At 50.5% G+C, this 19,035-nt stretch overlaps 1 protein-coding gene across 1 annotated transcript in view; it reads right to left on the bottom strand.

The window, feature by feature from the left end:
- Window positions 1–2,356: 2,356 nt before the first annotated feature.
- ASTN1 (astrotactin 1) overlaps window positions 2,357–19,035 on the bottom strand; it is a 62,062-nt gene continuing 45,383 nt past the window's right edge. Inside the window, exons 17-23 of the mRNA XM_085299633.1 lie at window positions 11,977–12,245; window positions 11,771–11,904; window positions 11,137–11,288; window positions 10,732–10,867; window positions 10,184–10,284; window positions 9,461–9,644; window positions 2,357–3,500 (exon numbers count right to left, since the gene is read on the bottom strand). Coding sequence (XP_085155759.1) covers window positions 3,266–3,500; window positions 9,461–9,644; window positions 10,184–10,284; window positions 10,732–10,867; window positions 11,137–11,288; window positions 11,771–11,904; window positions 11,977–12,245 — 1,211 coding nt within the window. The 3' untranslated portion in view covers window positions 2,357–3,265. The remainder of the gene's footprint in view (window positions 3,501–9,460; window positions 9,645–10,183; window positions 10,285–10,731; window positions 10,868–11,136; window positions 11,289–11,770; window positions 11,905–11,976; window positions 12,246–19,035) is intronic.

Below are 19,035 nucleotides of genomic sequence, written 5' to 3'. Positions count from 1 at the left end.
AAACGAGGATCTTCTATGGGAAAATACGTAAACAACCACTGGGCTGTATGACTTACAGACTACTGCTGCTTCTGGCAATCTCTGTAGCCAAGGAGGTTTTGAGTCTCTTGAGCAAATTACAGCTCTGAGATTGGATCTGGGTTCCTAGGAGAAACCCAGGCCTTTCAACAGTGACCTGAACAGAGCATTGGAGAACAGCAAGAGAAAGTCGTTCCAGCTGGGAGCTGGAGAAGGCAAGCTGGGAGAGCTGGTATCTGGGGAAGAGTCAGGCTCAGCAGCTGACCATCTCTTTTGAATGACCACGCAAGTGCTTTCAAACGGAAGAACGGAAGCAGAATGGAAATATCTGCAAAGCCCCATCGTAAATCTCAGACTGGACTAAAAAGTAACCTAGACAGGTGTGAATGTGTGGAGTGTCTGGAGTGTGCACGGTTTTCTTGGCAGCTTTCACAGGGAGTGGCTGGCAGACTGTACCATTCCCATCTCTGCTGCTGCACCTAGTAAGTCATAAACGAGAGGAGTCTGCTACCAAAAGGAAAACAGTCTGCATTTCATATAAAGGCCACGTAAGCGGTATTACTTGGTAAGCAACCAACTTGCTTCAGAGCCAGAGGAGCCTTCATTCAAGTATCCTTCCAAGATTTTGAGCAGAGGTGCCCTTTGCCCATCCCTGGATGCCTGCCCAGTTGAAAGTTAAAGTTGTCTCGGCATCTGCTGGAAGAAGCAAGAGGATAAACCAAAGTATCTTGGCCAATACTTCCTGGGGCTGAAAGGAGAAGGAGCAACAGCTGAATACAGAGCACCTGCCCACTCATACTTGCAACACACCCAGGAGCGGGTTTGAGCCCTGCTGTCTGATGTGTCTTGAGACCTTCTGAGTGGGAACTGCTGGCCCTGAGAGCCGGGCCCATGCGTTGCTCAGCTGGGATGTCAGCTGGGCAGGTGAACAGAGGGGCGTCCAGGATACTCGCCGTCGGGAGTGGTGTTTCCTTCTCCATATCAGCACTGGTGGGCAAATGCACACGGAGACAGCGCTGGTCCTGYTCTGAGCCTCGCACTGAGGCAGCGTCTGGCAGTAGCGGGGCAGGTCATCTGGGATTTAAGGAGACACTTGTGACAGGAAGCCAAAAGGATCCAGTAGRATTCAACTCCTTTCCTGCAACAGGCAGGCCTTTGCCTGGTGACCCTGGCCAGCCACATTCATTACACAAATGCCACTCAGATTTCCAGGTAATACTGACCACTAATGGCTGTTCCCATTGGCTCCCCGGCCAGTGCATTTAAATGAGAGGTTTATCCACAAGAAAAGAAGAGCAAAGCACTGTTTTATCATGCAATGAGCAGAAAGATACTCTCCACGCATACTGAATTGCTGTTGTGCAAACACCGTGACGCAGCACTGCTAGCTGTGACCGGCCATGGACCACAACAACTTCACTCCCAAAACAAAACAAATATTCGAGCYGTAGCCTTGGCAGGTAGCAAGAAGAATGAGGCAAAAAATCGTAAGAGACAGGCTGAAGATTGCTCCTRCCAAAACTGAAAAATGAAAAGGAAATTTTGCTCTGAAGGAGCATCATTAAAAATCCCACTATAGGGCTTCTGGTTTGTCCAGATCRAAGATGCACAGCTGACAAGTTAAAAGATGCCTCCTCTTCAAAACAGATTTCTGCAAGTAAAAGCAGGATGCTGAAGCTAAAGTGAAGCCATTTGCTGCCTCCAACACTGCTTGTGGTAACAGGGTTTTGGAGAACAGTTTGTCCTAAACTGAGTTCAGGGTYGCAGGACCACCTCAGTTCTCCAGTTTAAAAAAAGGAATTGGYGATAGCTACAAACTTGAGTCTAAATATGGCAAAGTACCAACTCCACAAGCCTGCCCACCATCACCCATTACATCAACCCCTTCCAGGTACCAGGACCAGGAACATCCATGCAACATGCCTGAAGGGAAAGCTRGCAGTCCTGAGGTCCCTAAGACCACCTGGACCTGCAGAGCAGGAGTCTCTCTTCAAATGGGCCTGTTCTGCCCCTGATGCAASTGTCCTGAAATCACTTTTCACATGTGCCATGCAGAAGTTCAACAGGTAGCAACTCTGCATGCTCGCAAGTGCGGCTGCGCTTTCTGTCAAGTGCAAAGCGAGCAGGAGGGATAGGGGCACTCAACAGATAGTTCCTGGTACAGCATGGGAATATAGATTTGGCACAAACTCATTGGGGCTATGCTATGCCAGGCTCCTCTTGCTATGCAGAGCTGGGGCTATGCCATAGTTAAGGAGTAGCYAATACAGAAGACATCCTTGCTCATGCTGTCTGGGTACTTTTGTCTTTGTCAGAGCTCTCTTGAGCAGTAGACACTGCTTAGAAATCTTTATTATGCTGTATGAAAAAAAAATGAAGGAATATATAAGTTAACTTCCTAGGAGTTTGGTCCCACAAGAAAAACATTCTGGAAGGTCAACAGGGATGTCCAGCTGACCATAGCCTCTCGGAGGTCAAGCTGCATTTGACCTGGAAGACTCTGCACGTCTGAGCAGATACAGGATTTGATGGCACAAGACCAAACCGAAGCAGATGTGCTCACTAATGTCCCTCTCCCTGACTCTCCTCTGTCTGACTCAAGCCAGCCCTGCTCTGCAAAGGTGCCACAGCTGCTTAGGTCGTCATCCAGACCACATGCTTTATAATTGAAAAAAAAAATCCCCTTTGGCTGTATGATGGCTGTTTTGTTCAGCAATAACCATTCARGGAAAGCATTTCCATCTGACCTGTRTGCCTGGCCTCCATTGTTCCAAACCTGAATTAATTGAGTTGCTGCATTTATCACTACCGACTGGGACCTGCTCTCCCTTCCTGGCTCTGCCACCGTGTTTCTTCAGTAACTGGTGATCCACCGTCATCAGCATTGGCTGCCGCAGCCAGCAGAAGAGGAAGGGGAACCGAGCATGGAGAAAGGGCTGTGCCCTCCCAGGCTGCTCTCTCCACACTTTGCATCCACCTCTGCAATTTGAGGAACCTCTCGGTAAAATGAATAAAATAAACCAAGAAAACTGGGTCCCACAAGACTTCTAACTAGAAAGGCTTTTGGCCAAGTTGAAGAAGATTCTAATACTGAGTCCTGCACAGAGCAATCATTTCTCTCCCTGGTCCAAGTTTTCGTCTCCAGAAAGGCCAGTGACACCCTCCCTCCACCACTGAAGGTCCATATATATAAAACCCTCACAAACGCCCTTGAGAAGGCCAACATGAGAGTGGGTGTCTGCAACCCTCAGTAGTCTTTGTCACCATAGTCATTGTAAAGGACGCTTAGTGTTTGCTCTTCACATGTCTTCTTGAGGTCCCGGCTGAGCTCTGCCCAGTTGAGCCCGTAGGGCTTGATTTCACTGTAGCGGCAGGCGAGGTACTTGAGAGACGTGCGCTGGAGGCTGATCTTGGGCTCCTGCAGGAGGCTGTTGCACCAGCTGCTGAGGTCCCCAAGCTGCGAGAGAATGAGGCCAGCTTTCCTGCAGCAAGGGTGGACGAGGAGAGAGGCCAGGGGACAGCAAGGGAGCGGCGATGGAGAAATGATGGGGAGATGGCAGGAAGGACAGAAAGAGTGTATGAGGAGAGAAAAGCAAAGAAGGTTAAGGAAACCATGACAGCTCCTGGAGGGAAAAAAAGAGAGAGTAAGAGTCAGGCAGCAAGGAGAGCTGTGGAGCTGACACAAACCACACCATGGACAGGCACCAGTGCCTGACAGACGGGGATCCACCAGGGATGAGGAGGGACAGCAGAGCTGGGATGAGGAAATGCTGACCCCGTGGCAGCATTACAAGTCTAAGTGCACACAAGAGCTAACCATACCAACATCAGAGGTACCAACACCACCACGGCATTACAGTTCCTGCTGTACTCGTCTTGGGACTCATTTTATGCTTCCCTGCTCTGTCCCCCCTTCTCCTTCCACCTTGGAAATCTGTATTGTCCCTGCAACAAGACCAGGTTTGCTAAGGATACAGTGAAGGGAGAGAGAGTTTTCACAGCTGCAGCTGTGAAACCCCTTACACCCCTTGGGGRAATAGCAGCATGAGTGTTGTATAGGGATCATTATCATAACAGACTCAAATGGCATCATCTGTCACTACTGAAGCTATCAGGCTCCAAATAACAGGACAGAAATGTGGGAGCAAACACTATTACAAGAAATTCTTACARTTGAATGAATTAAAAAAAAGAAAAAAAATAGAAATCATCAGGCATGATGTGGTAGGCCAGCCTGGGTGGTGGTGACAGGCATGTAGCCCGTGTCCTTTCCAGAAAGGACATGTAYAGTGTGTCTAGGAATGGTGCTAGTCAATCACGGCTTCATGCAGGACATCCCAAAGAACACAGCAGGAAGGGCAGGGAGAAGGCCAACAGGCCAGGAATGTCGCTCTGTTGCTGAAGAGTAGAATATCCTGTCATTTAGGTGGGACGTGATGGAGACTAAATGCACGGTCCTGAGGATTAGCGTGCTAAGACATCACTGAATGGGACTACGTACAGACTAGCTTAAGGTTGTGCTCCACAAGTGACACACGTAGGACAAAGAGATAAACACAAGACTAGCAAGGCAATGACTCATTAGAAAACCCATGTCACAGCAGTACATCCCTTCCCAGAACTGACCAAAAGAAGGGAGAGAAGGAGAAAGAAATTCAGAAAAAACACTCAAAATATCATGCCAGTCATCTGTACATATCTGACTTGTGGGGTCTGTATGGAAGGCTTAAGGTGAACTGAAAATTATGCATCTTATGAGATCCAAGTACAATGCACAAGACTCATGATGTATGATTTATAAAGCTTGGTAACATACTTTCAGGAAATTCAGGAAATGGGTCTTACAGAACTGCATGCAAACTAGAAGGAACATATTAAGGCATACAGTAAGAATTTGATCCTAAGAAGTTCTGAGAGAGCAGGTGATGTGGTGAAGTGTCCCACTTATTGCACAGGATTTTGCATCTTCCGACTGCAGAGAACAAAACAAGGGAAACAGTGTCCTTGCAGCTGCATTTGGTAAAGAGCTCCATATAAATCAGTCTACGCCCTAACTGCATAAACTAACTGAGAAGAACTAGGAAAGAAAGTCAAGTGGTAGACAGAGAAGAGATCCAGGAGTAATCCACCTTTAGCAGAAGACAGATATGTAGCACCCCTCAGGCAACATAGCCTTGGAACAGGCTTGTTCTGGTAATGGGGAAGTGCTAAGTCATCAGCCCCGCATGTTAGATGAGATACTGGAACAGGTTGAATCATCCTGGTCAAAKATAGCGTAAATTGTGCTCTCTTTTTTCATGTTTTTCTCTTAGAGAATTGCACTTCTCATATTGGTACTAAAAACAACACTTTATTCAAATAAAACACATTATGCTCATTTTAACTTTGTCTAGCACTTCAAGTGATCACAAGGGAATCTGGCAATCAGAAGATAATGGATCCAAATAATATATCTTGTTGACATGCCTGGAAACAGTTCTGGGCTCCCCAGTACAAGAGAAATATGGAGCTACTGGAGAGAGTCCAGCGTAGGGCTAYGAGGATGATCAGAGGGCTGGAGCACCTGCCCTACGAGGAACGGCTGTGAGAGCTGGGCCTCTTCAGCCTGGGGAGGAGAAGACTGAGGGGGATCTTATCAACGTCTTATCAATAAGTACCTGAAGGGAGGGTGTCAAGGGGATGGGGACAAACCCTTTCCAGTTGCCCCATGTGACAGGACAAGAGGCAATGGGCAGAAATTGAAGCACAGGAAGTTCTGCCTGAACGTGAGGGGGGATTTCTTCACCGTGAGAGTGACAGAGCACTGGAACAGGTTGCCCAGAGAGGTTGTGGAGTTTCCTTCTCTGGAGATATTCAAAACCCTCCTGGATGTGATCCTGTCTAACATGCTCTAGGTGACCCTGCTTGAGCAGGGAGGTTGGACTAGATGATCTCCAGAGGTCCCTTCCAACCTTACCCATTCTGTGATTCTGTGAAACCCAGACAAAAATTTAAGTGTCCCAAGAGCTGGAGTAAGTTTCCTGGTCAGCTTCAAGGTCAGTTTGTGGGTTGGCATAGTCAGGTAAAAGATGACACACCCCTTTAGTGGCTATAACTCAGCATCCACTCAGCACGGGGCAGGTAGTGGAGACACAAATCACAATGCTGGGGAAAAAGCCCTCTTCGTCACACTCTCTGTTAGATAGGCAGGGGTTTTGTGTGGACCACACGGCTGGGTTGATGCTGGTTTGACAGTTCAAGGGTATGCGTTCTGAGCCTGGAAGAGACGCTTGGAAAGGTGTGAGGTAGGACCTCAAGCCCAGCAACAGCCAGCCCCAGTTTGATGGACAAGGTCCATCACAGCATGGATGATCCTAGCACAACTCACACCTCGCTAGCAGGCTTCAGATGGCCATAACTCAGAGGGGCTATTTTGGAGCCACCGAGAGATTGTGTCGCTCTGAGGCCCTGTAACACCTGCAGTACCCGGGCTCACATCCAGAGCACCTCTGTACAGCACAGCAGAGACACAGGAGTTCAGTGCAGTGCTGACACTGAAGATAGAGACAATCTGTCCAGACCATCTGCCACCCAAGCTGGCCAGGTCTTCCAGTCATGAGAAGGTGGTAGATCTTGGGCTGTTCACCTCCATGCCTAAGTGAGGTGTAGTGATGCCTCTTTTTCTCYAGAGGTACTGTCATAGGAAGGTTGAATATGATCCTACACATTTTGGCCTAAAGCCCATAGAAACCAATAGACTTCCCTAGACTTCTGATCAAATCCTAATTTCACTTATTTCTTGCTGGAAAATAACTTGCCTTTTCCTCCATTCCTTCTCCTCACCCAAAGTATGGGGCTTTTTGCAGCCTTCCCCGGACTGGAAGGGAGCAACATGCTTCCATAACCCCAAACAAGTTATCTGCATGCACCTTTGCTTCYGTCAATCCAACAGTCTGTACTGCTGAGAAAGGAGATGAGCATGCCGCGAGTGAGTGGAGCCAGRGACATGGCATAGCAGGATGGAGGTGGAGTAGCATGGTAGAGTCAGAATAGCGTGGGTCCATATCCAGGACTTGAAAGGAGCATCAGCAACAGTCAAACAAACACTCTGTCTGCTGGCTAAATAATGTCATCTGCAAGTGATTTGTCCTGTCACCACCAGTCTGGATGCTTCGCCCTTGCAGACGATCAAACAGGAGGTCTGCTTTCCAAGATTTGTCATCACCAGAACCCACTGCAGCTGCCTAAATGTTTCTTTCCAAATAGCGCGAGCTGCAAACACTTCATCAGCAACTTGCGTCATCCCGTCTTAAATGCTCCAACATTTCCAGAGGGTAGAATTAACCCTCTGACTCGTAGATCCATGYAGCAAATGGTAACATTTAGGCAATTCAGAGCTGACGATCGGTGGCATTTCTTGTCACTCTAAGCCAAGGTAGCTCTACCTTGTGAAGGCATTCTGCTCAGTCCTTAGTCTCCTCACTGGTGCAATCAGTAGTAATGGCAATGCTTAGCCTTGGCGGTGGCAGCAACTGTGTAATGAGTCCAATCTGTCACTTAGGAAACTTATCCTCTCCTCATACAAACCATCACAACAGAGGTCAGATGGTCTGTGCAAACCAGTGCTGGATTTCACATGTGGAAACAGAAACAGAGCTGCATCACAGAGCTGGGCTCAAGATGAAGGTGAGATGTAAGTCCAAGCTTGCTGGTCTCACTCAGCAGTCATGGGAAAGAAGCAATCCTGGTCAGAGAAGCCTGTAGGAGACTGTCTTCAATGGCAAGTCTTGGACGCCAGGGACTTACCTCCATATACTATGTTGTCTCTACTGAGCTTTGAGGCGCTGCCTCAAAGAGTTTAGATTTCTTATAATGTAAGTGGGAACCAAGGAAAAGTGGAGAGATCTCAGTTTTGCCCAGGACTCAAAGCAAGGTTTATGAGGAGCTCTTGGAAGCTAAGGAACACTTGTAGTTTCCTCGCCAAGCTGCACTAGGAGTGTCACCTAAATATAAGATTGCTAGAGAGCCACCAGCTATTTGCTGAGTGTTTCTGATGTCCYAGCAGAGGTTTTGAGGATAGAAACTGTAAAGAGGATCTCTGATCTTCTGCTAGAAATCCACAAGTGATCGTCTAGTTCCCTCTACAAAGTGGAAAAGAGCGTATAAACCAGAGCCCTGGAAAAGCAAGACTGGAAGACAGCTAGCAGTGAAGCTGGGGAGAGGAAACGTGGCACGTGGGGTAAGGGGCAGAACCATGCATCTCATAGATAAGAGCTGTTGTTGACAGGCATTTGAAGTAATCTTGAATACTTGATGGGCTCAGGGCTCTAGTTCTTTGGAGGCTAGATGCTATTTATCACCACTACAGTCCACACAATCTCCCAGACCAGCTACCTAATCTGAATGGGAATATCCATGTTGCTGGGAAATCACCCAGACAAATGCACATATTGAAGGACTTGGGAAGAAGTAAACAAGTTAGCTGCTGCTGTGATCACAAGGCATGAGGCATCCCCTCCCCAGCCAGCCACAGAGGCCCACAATGACCTGGAGGAGCTCCCATGGAGAGGACGTCATGCTCAGTAAGTTCAGAACTATCTGGCCTCAGTAAGGCCAGAACTATCTTACCCAGGAAGGGCACAGTGCAACCTCCCCCAAAACCTGCCATGGCACCTCAGCACTGCCCAGGCACAGAAAACACTTCTATCCCCAAGATTGTCCTACACAACCAGGGGAAGGGGTCATAAAGCAGCAACACACAAGCAATTCAGAGCCAATATCAATTCACTGCCTGCCCTAGACCACAAGTTCAATGCTCAGAGCTGAATTCAAGTCAAACCAAAGGCCAGGAAAAAGGAGGAAAGCTAAGTTTGACCTTGGCATGTCTCAACATGTGTACTTCTGTTTGCATGCACAACTTCATGCGTCAGCTTCCACAGCCAAGCTTTTCTTTGTCACCTTCTTCAGCAGGCTTGAAGACACAGCCACCTCCTTGTTCCCTCACATCTCCTTCAATGCCCATGGCCCCTCTCAAGCAAAACTCTCCAACCACATACTCTTTCCTTCTCACCTGCAACAGCCTCCATTATACATAGGTATGCTATTTATTTCTCCAAGACTTTCTGCCTTTTTGCCTGAGGCAGCAGCTACTTAGGGAAAAGCAGAATCCCCTCCCTGGCCCCTTCTCTCCCTGCAAGGCATGAAAGGAGCAGGCCAGACTCCAGAGACAATTTAGGGATGGTGGGATAGTAGAAGATGTTGGGTTGACAACAGCCCACCATCTTCCACCTTGTCTAATACTTAAAATCCTTCAAGGGTAAGAGGAGATGGCTGGATCCCAAGCACTGCACAGCATCTAGCAAAACAGGAACCACACTGTGAGACTCTAAGCAATATCGTCAGACTCTTAAGCGTGTTGGGTTAGCAGGTCCACCTAACTAGCCAACTCAGTTCCTGAGCATACCTGGGCCCCAGTTCATCTTCACAGCGCCAGGTGAACTCCCCAAAGCTCTCGTAGTGCTGGTTGTAGTGGTAAAGGACGCGATGCAGGCTGGGGGAACCCAGATCCAGCAGGGTGTTGTAGGCCGTTTGCTGCTCCTTGCCACTGGTATAGCCATTGAAGAGATTGTAGATCTTGTCTGCTATTTCTGGACAGAAGGACAGAGGAGATATTCACAGGGGTATGTGGAAAAGGAATGGATAAAGCCCACTGGGATAGCGCCCAGCTTTAGTTAAACCCAAGAGACAAATGTTCTGTTGYTTCTGTCAGAGCTAAGCTTTCTTCCCCCAGGACATAATTTACATCATATCAATAGATATCTTCTCCAGCTCAGCCCTCAGCAGCCATGCAGCACCCGGGGCCATCTCAGGGGAAGAACGTCTTGCAACTGCACCACAAGATGTGAGCAGAAATGKGCTGGAAGGGGTATCTCCTTATTGCAGATCCCAGCACCAGCCACGCTGGGGGTGTTTGCCGGGGAGGGTCCTGGAACAAAGCGAGGACACAGATTTGGGCTGGTCCTGAACTCCATGCAGGGCCTTTCCAAACCACATCTGAGTCCCAGCACTACAAAGCTATTTCCCAGCATTCTCTTTCTATGCATCAGTCAGTTCTGCCCACAAGTTTGAGACCTTGGATCAGAGCAGCTGAATGAGCAGGCAGCTCCTTCCAGCCCCTCCASCTCACCTTGAGCTTTCACGTCATCTACCACAGGACAGGGGGTCTTGACTGTCACATCACTGGACCTGGAGCGTCTCCCTGTGTTATCAACTCCCCAGAGCGTGAACCTGTTGGAGAAGGAAAGTAATGAAGATCTGGGCAGAGCAAGGGCTTCTGAGTCCTCCACCTTCCTCCTGCATTTCTGCTTTGTGACGGACGCCTTTGACTCTACTGGCGCATGCAGTGTGCTGTTCACRTCCACCTTGCGAGCATCTGGGGAAGCACAAAACAGCCCCGCTAAGCAGGTGCAGAGTCCGGCGGTCCCAGCTTCTCCCCCTGCAGTGCTGGCTGAGGGGAGGCTGGTGTGGCAGAGCATTTGCACGCAGAGCTGGGTGAAGCTCACCCAAACATGGCATGGGGGAATGCAAAGGCACCCAGCACCATGATCAAGAATGAATGAACATGAGTAATAATATTAGGAGGTGCCAACCAGAAACGCCAGCATTGTGCTCACAGTTAAGAGCAGAAGTGAGGGCACTGCAGCATGCAAGAGGTGKTGGAGGAAGATAACTCACATATAAGTGGTGTCAGGCTCCAGGCAGCGAATGATGAGGGAGATGGTGGAGGACAGCCTGTCGGGCACTTGGGCCGGCATTGCGCAGGGTGACTTGGCACCAGAGATGATGTCATCTACAAAGCTCAGCACCGTCTCTAGGGAGAGAGGGAAGAACGTGCCACAGGTAACTATCCAGACAACCCAGCCCTTGGGGCCAAAACGAGCTGCAAGGGAAGGCGCTGAGGCTGGGAGCTGGGTAGAAAGGGCTGTGCCCACTAACACACTGACTGCTGCTAGTGTGGACAGGGAGCTATTTTGGCTGTGACACATGCAAACTAGGAGGCCATGAGGGAGAAGTGAGTACCCATTTCACCCTCCCCAGAGATAATTGGGTGCTGCCGGTTGCATGGGAGCCCCCACTCACCGGTCTCTACCTTGGAGTGGTCCATCCTGTCGGTGACTTTCTCCTGGCGGAGGAGGTAGTCGACGATCTGTACCCCGATGGGTGGCTCTGAGTGCTCCCACTCCAGCACCACTAAGGTGCTGCTGGGCTCATGCACAGTGGACAGCCGCAGGCTGGGAGGCAATGCCAGCTGGTCAGCATCTTGAGAGGGGAAGGTCTATCAGCCGCCCTACCACCCACCTGACCCACCTTTATGGCCTCCTTTCAGAAAGGCATCAAAGCCATAACCCGTGAGAGCAGAGGAAGCAAGGACGGAAGTGACTCCCTCTCTCCTACCCCTCCTGGCTGCGGGCATACCTAGTCCCCCAGTATCCCCTTGGGCTCCTTTCCTGAGGTTGCTCTACCAGGATGGATCCAACAAATTGTCCCCAGTCAACAGCTTAATCTAGAAAAGACACAATGTCTCTGCACCCTCTGCAGCTCCCCCATCCGCCTGCCTTGCTGTCTTCCACTATGCTGTGCCACCACACCACTGGGAACAACTCCATCCCATKGCTGGGGTGCTGGGGAAGCCACTGCCATCACCACCTCCTCTGAGACCCAGCGCATCTCACATTGTGCAAGGAGGGCTGGCTGGGTGCACTTGGCGACCTACATGGGATGCGGGAGAGGCGCGCAGGTGGGCAAACCATCAGCCCCGAAGGCACTCGAGTCACATCGGCACCAGTCCTCAATGACATCCCCACTCCCTGAGCACCACAGTGAGCTCATGGTGGCCTCCTGCAAGAGCTGGGAGGGAGGAGAAAGTGGTCAGTTCCAGGCGGGCATGAGCCTAGTCCCATCCCACCACCAGCTCCTTACCCGCTGGGTCTGGTTGTTAGTGACCAGCTCGTAGATGGGTGCTGCCTTGGTGACCTCAAGCAGGATGGGCTCAGTAGGTGTGTCAGAGCTGGAGGTGGTGTGGCACAGTGGGCAGGATGAGGGGCAGCGCCCTCTGCTCTGGCACTCCATCCGCACGCCAGCTGCCATGCGCTTGGTGCCCGACTCAGAGAGGCTGGCAATGTACTCAGGGAAGGTGAGCACCTTGGGGTCTCGCTCTCGCTCCTCCGACTCATCCGATGGGGAGTTGCCTGGGGAATGGGGAAAGATGGGTGTAAAGATGGGCTCTGAACCAACTGCARGTTGATGCAGGAGGGCTACTGTGCTCCCTTGCTCCAGGAGAGCAGGCTTTAGGGTAATGGTGCCCAGAAAATCCCCTCGCTCYGTAAAGAGAAAATGCTGACAGGTCTTGACATCTGGACCCCACCATTGCACACACCTTTGTCTCCCCATGCCTCGTTTTCCTCAAGCCTGGACTTTCCCTGGCTGCCTTTGCCCAATGCCTGGGGCGCAGGTGGATAGACCTGAGAGGGAGAGCTGTTCTTGCACCAGCTCTAGTCTCCACGAGAGGGAGCCATCTTCTTGCAGCTGGAGGGTTATGGAGAACTTGCTTGGTCTCCTTCCTCCCTGCCCTATGCTGAAGCCTTCCACCAAAACGTTCTGCAGAAACCCTTTGGTGCTAAAGCTCTTCCTCACCAGCCTCCACACAGTCTGCCCCTCGAGCCTGCGAGTAGTCCTTTCTGCCCTGTCTGGATTGTAGCTAACTTCTTTACTTGACACTTTTAGTTCCCAAAGAGTCACTGTCAAACCCAGTAGCTCGTGGGCAGTGACACACAAAAACACGTTGAAAACCAGGGAAATTCAGTTTCAGACTAGGCCATACAGMAGCTATATGGGCTCGGCCCCTCTTTCTGTCCCTTTCGCAGAAGAAAGAGAATGCTAAACCTGATCATGAGCTAACTGGAGTTTTAGGAAGGAACATCTCATCCACTGACTGATCCAGCTGGTTTCCGACCATGTGGACGGTATTGTCGGGTCTTTACTGATTGCCAACGGAATAAAGCAAGTTCCCCAGTTTTACAAGCAGTACCTCCAGCACTGGATACATAAGGGTTACCTGGTGTACCCTGCCAGTGGCCTGCCTGTGGGCAGTCATCACTTCCCGGGGTGGCTGCGGTCTGCTTTGAATCACAAGCACATTGAGCCCAGCATAYTGCTACTACTGCCCTTGAACAAAACCACAAAAATGTGTGCTGTGCAGGCTAGGACTCCAGCCATCTCCCCCTACCTCCTGGCTATCTCTACGTCTCAGAGACCTGTCTGTGCAAACAGAGCCAGCAGTAGCCATCAGTGTTTGTGGGCAGAGGCTTATACAAGCATAGAGAGTGGGCGGAATAAGACAGAGACACAAAGACCTCAACTTTGTGTTCTGGCAGCTGTTGTCTGCACACAGCAGTGTAGAAATGCTCCCTGAATGCACATTTCCAAGCATTTCAGGGTGCTCTGAATGGCCTCCACAGCTTGGATAACCCACACATCACCAAGACCTTCTCCAGTCCCTTCCTCATACCTGCGTTGGGTTCTCACCATGAGAAAGGGAGTGTTTTCATAGTTCAACCCTGGCTCTTTGGGTCTATTTGTTTTTTGTCCAAACCAGAGGGAAAGGATGGAAGGAGTCCATGCTCAGATGGGACAGGATAGGTGGCCAGAGGGCTCTGAGAGCCTGTCCTTCTGCCCCCCTGCATGCTGGGTCGCCCAGCATGGCCGGCCCCCAATCCTACTCCCTCTCATAGCTCCCCCAAATAAAGAATCTGTTATATCGCTGTGCCAGGCAATGTTGTCCACGTCTGAAGCATGTGCTCCAAAGACTTCCTCCTGGCCATGGGACCTCCTAGTCTTCCTTTCAGTTTGGGTCATGCTCTTCCGTTTGTGGGCTGCCTACAGCTAAAGAGCCAGGTAAGGCAGAGACACCTCTGCCCTGCCTAATTCCCTGGAGATTTTGAATAATATACTAAACTGCATCTCTTCCTCCATGAACAATTCAGAGCCTCTAATGAACTGTCAAGGACCCTTTAAGACACAGTTGCTGCTTATTGTAGTCTCTTTACTCCTACCACATCCTACTCGTCACAAATCAGCCTCAAATGGGCAGAGATATCCAAACAGAAGAGCTCCAGCATAGTCCTACGTTAAGTGAAACAAGTGGACCAGGATATCTAACAGCCTGGCTGGCAGGACCTTGAGCATGCCTACAGCCTCTCTTGAGATGCCTCCCATGACACAGCAAAGACAGGGTCATTCTGCAGTGAAACACTGTGGTAAGAAGGCGACRTGGACCTGAAGCCAGGCAAATTGTCTGCATCCTTTTGTATTCAGAAAGGAAACAAAGTTTGCCGCACACTGATGCTGAGCTATCTCCAGGCACCTGACSGATGGATGAGCTGCTCTCACAGGGAAGGGCGCAGTGCCAGGCGAACCTAGCACCACCCAGAAAGGAAGAGGCAAGCAGCAACACTGGATGAATCATCTCTTTTGGTGCATCACAGGCATTTTTGAGAGTTTTTCCACCTTAAGATGTAACAGCTACTCAGCAGAGCTGGATTCTCCTGAGAGCAACACTAGCCACTTTCCCTTGCAGAGGAGGGGGATACGCTGGTATCCCAAATTGCTCCCAAGGAGGAGGTCTGTCTGYACAGTGGCTCACAAACTTATGGCTGGGGTCAGGTCTTTACCCCAGAGGATGAATACTTGTGCCAGTCGTCTGAAGGAGCTAATCCCACTTCAACTCTGCAAAGTCAAATGCAGCCTAATTCCACAGCTCTTGGAGGCAACAGAAGATAGGGAGCTTCATATGGAATATGCAACAAAAATGCCATCACGGGTCATACAGGGCAGGARGAAGTCCAAATTCCATGCCTCAGGTACCAGGACGGGTAGAAGCTGATTCACCTGCCATCCTGCAGTGAGCCCTAAGGCACATTAAGCCTTCCTGCCAGCCTTTCATGGCCAACATGCCTTGCAGCAAAGCTCAAGATAACCCGATGTGGGACTCTGCAGCGAGGATACGAGCTGTCAGCTCACCCAGGGCATGGCAGCAGATCCACACTGGGGAGGCTTTGGTGGCCTGTGTGCAAATGGTGGGGATGCAGAAAGCCTTGGAGTGGATTATCGAGGGAAGACACAGCAGCTTCATCTATGGAGGTCTTAAGAATATGTTGCTTAAATGTCGCTGGAGACAGCTTAGGTAAAGCTGCCTGGCTCTGCCTCTCAGCATCCCTCTCCACCATAGGCCTCCACATTTCAGGCGAGACCTAAGCTCAGTGACCTCCCATGAAATCAAATCCCTGCCCATGCCTGGAAGGAGCCCCTTCTGGGCCATTTCTCCCAGAAGCCAGCAAAGATGGGATGGGATGGWGAGGGCCCAGGGAGCAATCAGGCAGGCTGGGGCGCACAAACACGCTTACAGGGCTATGTCTTCATGCAGAGCTGTGAAGCTGGCAGACACTTTGCTGGTTTAGCAGTGGCAGCCTCCGCCACCAGCATGAACAGTCGGTATCAATTTTAGAAGAGAAACCAATTAAAAGATAACAGGAGAACRTATGAGAACATATGCTCTGGTTAGCAAGAATCTAAGTGTTCAAAAAAACATGACCCGCAGCTATAGCAAAGGAAGTTTGGGATCGTTTTTGAAAGCCCTGCAAAATCTTCTTTTATAGGAGCRGTTGAAATGAGCTGGGCAAGTTCACAGAGGAGTGGGGCCAAACAGTACCAGCCTGCACTGGTCTCTCTCCTTCAGGGCACCCATATGCAGCCACAGCACTCCACTTTGCAGGTGAGCATGGCACTTCAACCCAGATGGTTGTGGATGAAGTAAAATAGCAACTCTTGGGAAAATTTTCAGTATCTGTCTTAAATACAYGCAATCTCTGGGGAGGCAAAGCAGGTCCTTGTGGAAATTGCCATTGCAATAGCAAATGCCATGGGAAGTCTTGTCACAGGGAGCCTTTGCAAGACACCTTGTGCTAGCAGGCATATTCTCTAGAAGCAAGCCCGCTGCTAGAGCTGCCACAGTCCTGTCACACACTCTACTGCCTGCCTGACCTCGAAGGCCCCGAGCGCTCTCAGCAAAAGATTTGCAGCAGTAAAGGACTGTCACGGTCTATGCTTTTCTGAGCTCTAAGCAATGGTAGTGGCGCTGTGTGCCACTGTAGTCCCTGTGGTATGGCACCAAGCCGGTGGCGTAGGCAGGGTGGCAGGGCTTGGCCCTTCGGTAGCATTCAAGACCTGCCTGTTTTTGAATGATAGGCAAGGAACAGTATAACTGTTTGACACATRGGAACACCGAGAAGGAAGAAGTACTTCTCTTGTGGCTTCAAGGCAGGTCCATGGCATCACAAAGACTTTCCACACCACATCCTGAGGCTCTACTTGCCCTTTCTACCACTTTCTCGATGTTAAGCCCCAAGGCCACGCGTGGGTGGCTGCAGGTGGACAACCTGCCCTGGACTCGACTATGAAGCAGGGAGCTCCAGGAGAAGTGAGGATCCTTCTCCAGGGTGGTGGGAGCAGGGGCAACATGTCCAASTGCACCTGGAGAAACGAAGTTAAGCCCAGGACTGGCCAGGAGCAAAGATGGATCCTAGGCATCCAGGGATCTAGGTTGCCATCCAGCAAACACCGTTTCCCTCTTATTTTGCTGGGTCAGTGCCAGGGAGCAGAGGGCAAAAGAGAGTGTTGGGGGAAGGCAAGTCCTTGGCAAAAGAAGTAGGCGAGCTGAGGGGCTAGCTAAGCCACTGGCTGGCACACTGCCTTGCATCTCACTTTGAACAGAGGAGCTGACAGATCCTTGCCATTTAAGAGAGAAGAGTATTGATGTTGCCAGGTGGAAGCATCTCTGATGCTCATGCAGCAGGAAATGCTTTGGCACGCTGCAAGGAGGGGAAACTGGCATTTCATGGCAGATGAAAATGTASGATTTGCATGTCATTTCTGTGCCCCTAGCTAGCAACTGCCCTACTGCTGTGAGCCTTGATGTGCAGAATGGTGCTCTCAATCCAAGAGCCCTGCCAAAGGATAGAAAACTTGTCTTTATGCCAAAGAAAGAGAGAGCAGCATTTGGCCCAGGGGGAATAATGGGGATGAGGACTAGAGAGGCTGGTGGGCTTGCAGGGAAGCCATAGGACATCCAGGCAAATCACTGTGGAGAGCATCTACTGATCTTTCCAATGCCTCCTTAGTTTTCTTCCCAGTCCTGTGGCTTGGAGTTGGCAGCAGGCTGCGAAAGGGAATGGGCAGAGCCAGGCGCACTCTTAGGCTCTTTGCTCTCCGTGCTCTGACAAAAATGCTCTGGACACTTCTAGCAGCATTTCCTCTCCWGTCCCACCTGGGGACTGCATCTTAGGACTGTCATCCCATGCCACACTGTGTGCCTTGGTGGGTTATTGCCAGGGTGAGAAGACCTGGTGCCTGAGCTAATGAAACAGTCTGTTTCTATCTTGTGCCTTGCAGGAGAACCTCCCGTTTCAAGGTTTTGTAGCAAAACAGGCCAGCGCTGGCCTATCTCCGAGACTCCTGCAAAGAAAACAAGACTGTTAAACAAAAAAACAGGGCACAAGAGCATTGCTTTGCTACCCCATAGAGCTGGAAATGGAGCACTTTGGGCTAGCTGTGAATTGCAGCTTAGCAGGCACAGAGGGAAAGCGGAGGAGCCTGAGAATGATTTGTCTCTTGCAATTTCTCAATCGATAACCAACTCTTGACTTTGCAAACAAAAAAGCGAAGGAGGGAAAGTGGCAGGTGCCAGAGTGAAACCGAAATGTGATATTGTGGGTGGAAAGAGACTGCCAGACCTGAAAAGTCTCCAAGCAGGAAAATCAAAGAGGAGGAAATTGCAGGAGAAAAAAAGTAAATACAATCAAAAGATGGTACATCTGGAGACAGCCCACAGCAGAACAGCGACGGGTTTGTACTCTTGCAGGTGGGCTCGGGAAGAGGGCCAGGCTCCACGAGGGCTGAATCCACAGGATCCAACAGAGACTCGGAAAGGAGCTCTTCCCGCATGACAGCCCCAGAGAGAAAACAAACGTCTTTGCGGCTGCAGTGCAGCACAACCAGCGCAATATTCTGGTGCCAATATTGAGCGTTATGGAGCTTCACGATGAAAATGATGTATCAGGTCACACTGCCTTTGAGCCGCAAAYGGCAGCTCCCTGGCTGCACGCAGCCGTAAATACCCTGGGCGAGACATAACAAGCCAAAGCCACCTCCGGCCCAGCAAAGCAACAGCTCTGCTCCGTGCTAACCAGAGTCTGGGACTGGGAGACAGCTATGGGGAGCGTGGCGCCATCCCAAGCAAACTGCTGGGATGCCGAGAGCCTAAGTCCTCGGTCCTGGAGTGCCAGAGCCGTGCTGGGGAGGGGGAAGGCAACGGAACATCTCCAAGCTGCTTTCCAAAGGCCCAGACGAGAGGAAGGCGCCAGCGACGTCCAAGGGCAACCAGGCGTTCAGCTCCCTCTGCCTTCGGAAAGCTTCTCCAAACTGCTCACAGGCCACGAGCCATCGCCAGTCTGCAAAGCCGGGGGCTGATGCCAGGGATTTCCAAGTTTTCACTGATGTGCATTATTTCTAAAGCGCATTTCAAACGCCCGTTTCTCGACATCAAAGTCCATCCCGGCTCAGCACCCAGGATCTGCCAGCCGCCCTGGCTGGCTTTAACGGGCAGGACAAAGCGAGTACCTGGCTCCTTCCCAGCTCCCTTGAGCTGTCCTGTCCAGTGACCAGTTCATAACTAGTTTTGAGGCATTATAAGCAAAGCCTTGACAACCTGGGAGAAGAAACCACATTACAGGAGAAAAAAGAGGGGGRAAAAAAAMGTCTGGACCTGGGATACAAGTGGAATAGCGCAGATACGGAAGAGACAAAAGAAATGAAGGAATCGGATTAAAGACAAATAACAGTTAAGTCCAGAATAGGACAGGACGGCTTGGCAGGATTAATGCACTCGCCTTTCATTTCCCTGGGGATAGGGGTATTTGTGGCCTG

This window comes from Rhea americana, unplaced genomic scaffold (genome assembly GCF_003343005.1).
Source record: "Rhea americana isolate MKP2758 unplaced genomic scaffold, rheAme1 scaffold_151, whole genome shotgun sequence".
NCBI lineage: Eukaryota > Metazoa > Chordata > Aves > Rheiformes > Rheidae > Rhea > Rhea americana.
Note: the sequence above shows the minus strand (reverse complement) of the source record. Positions and strands in the feature narration are given on the sequence as shown.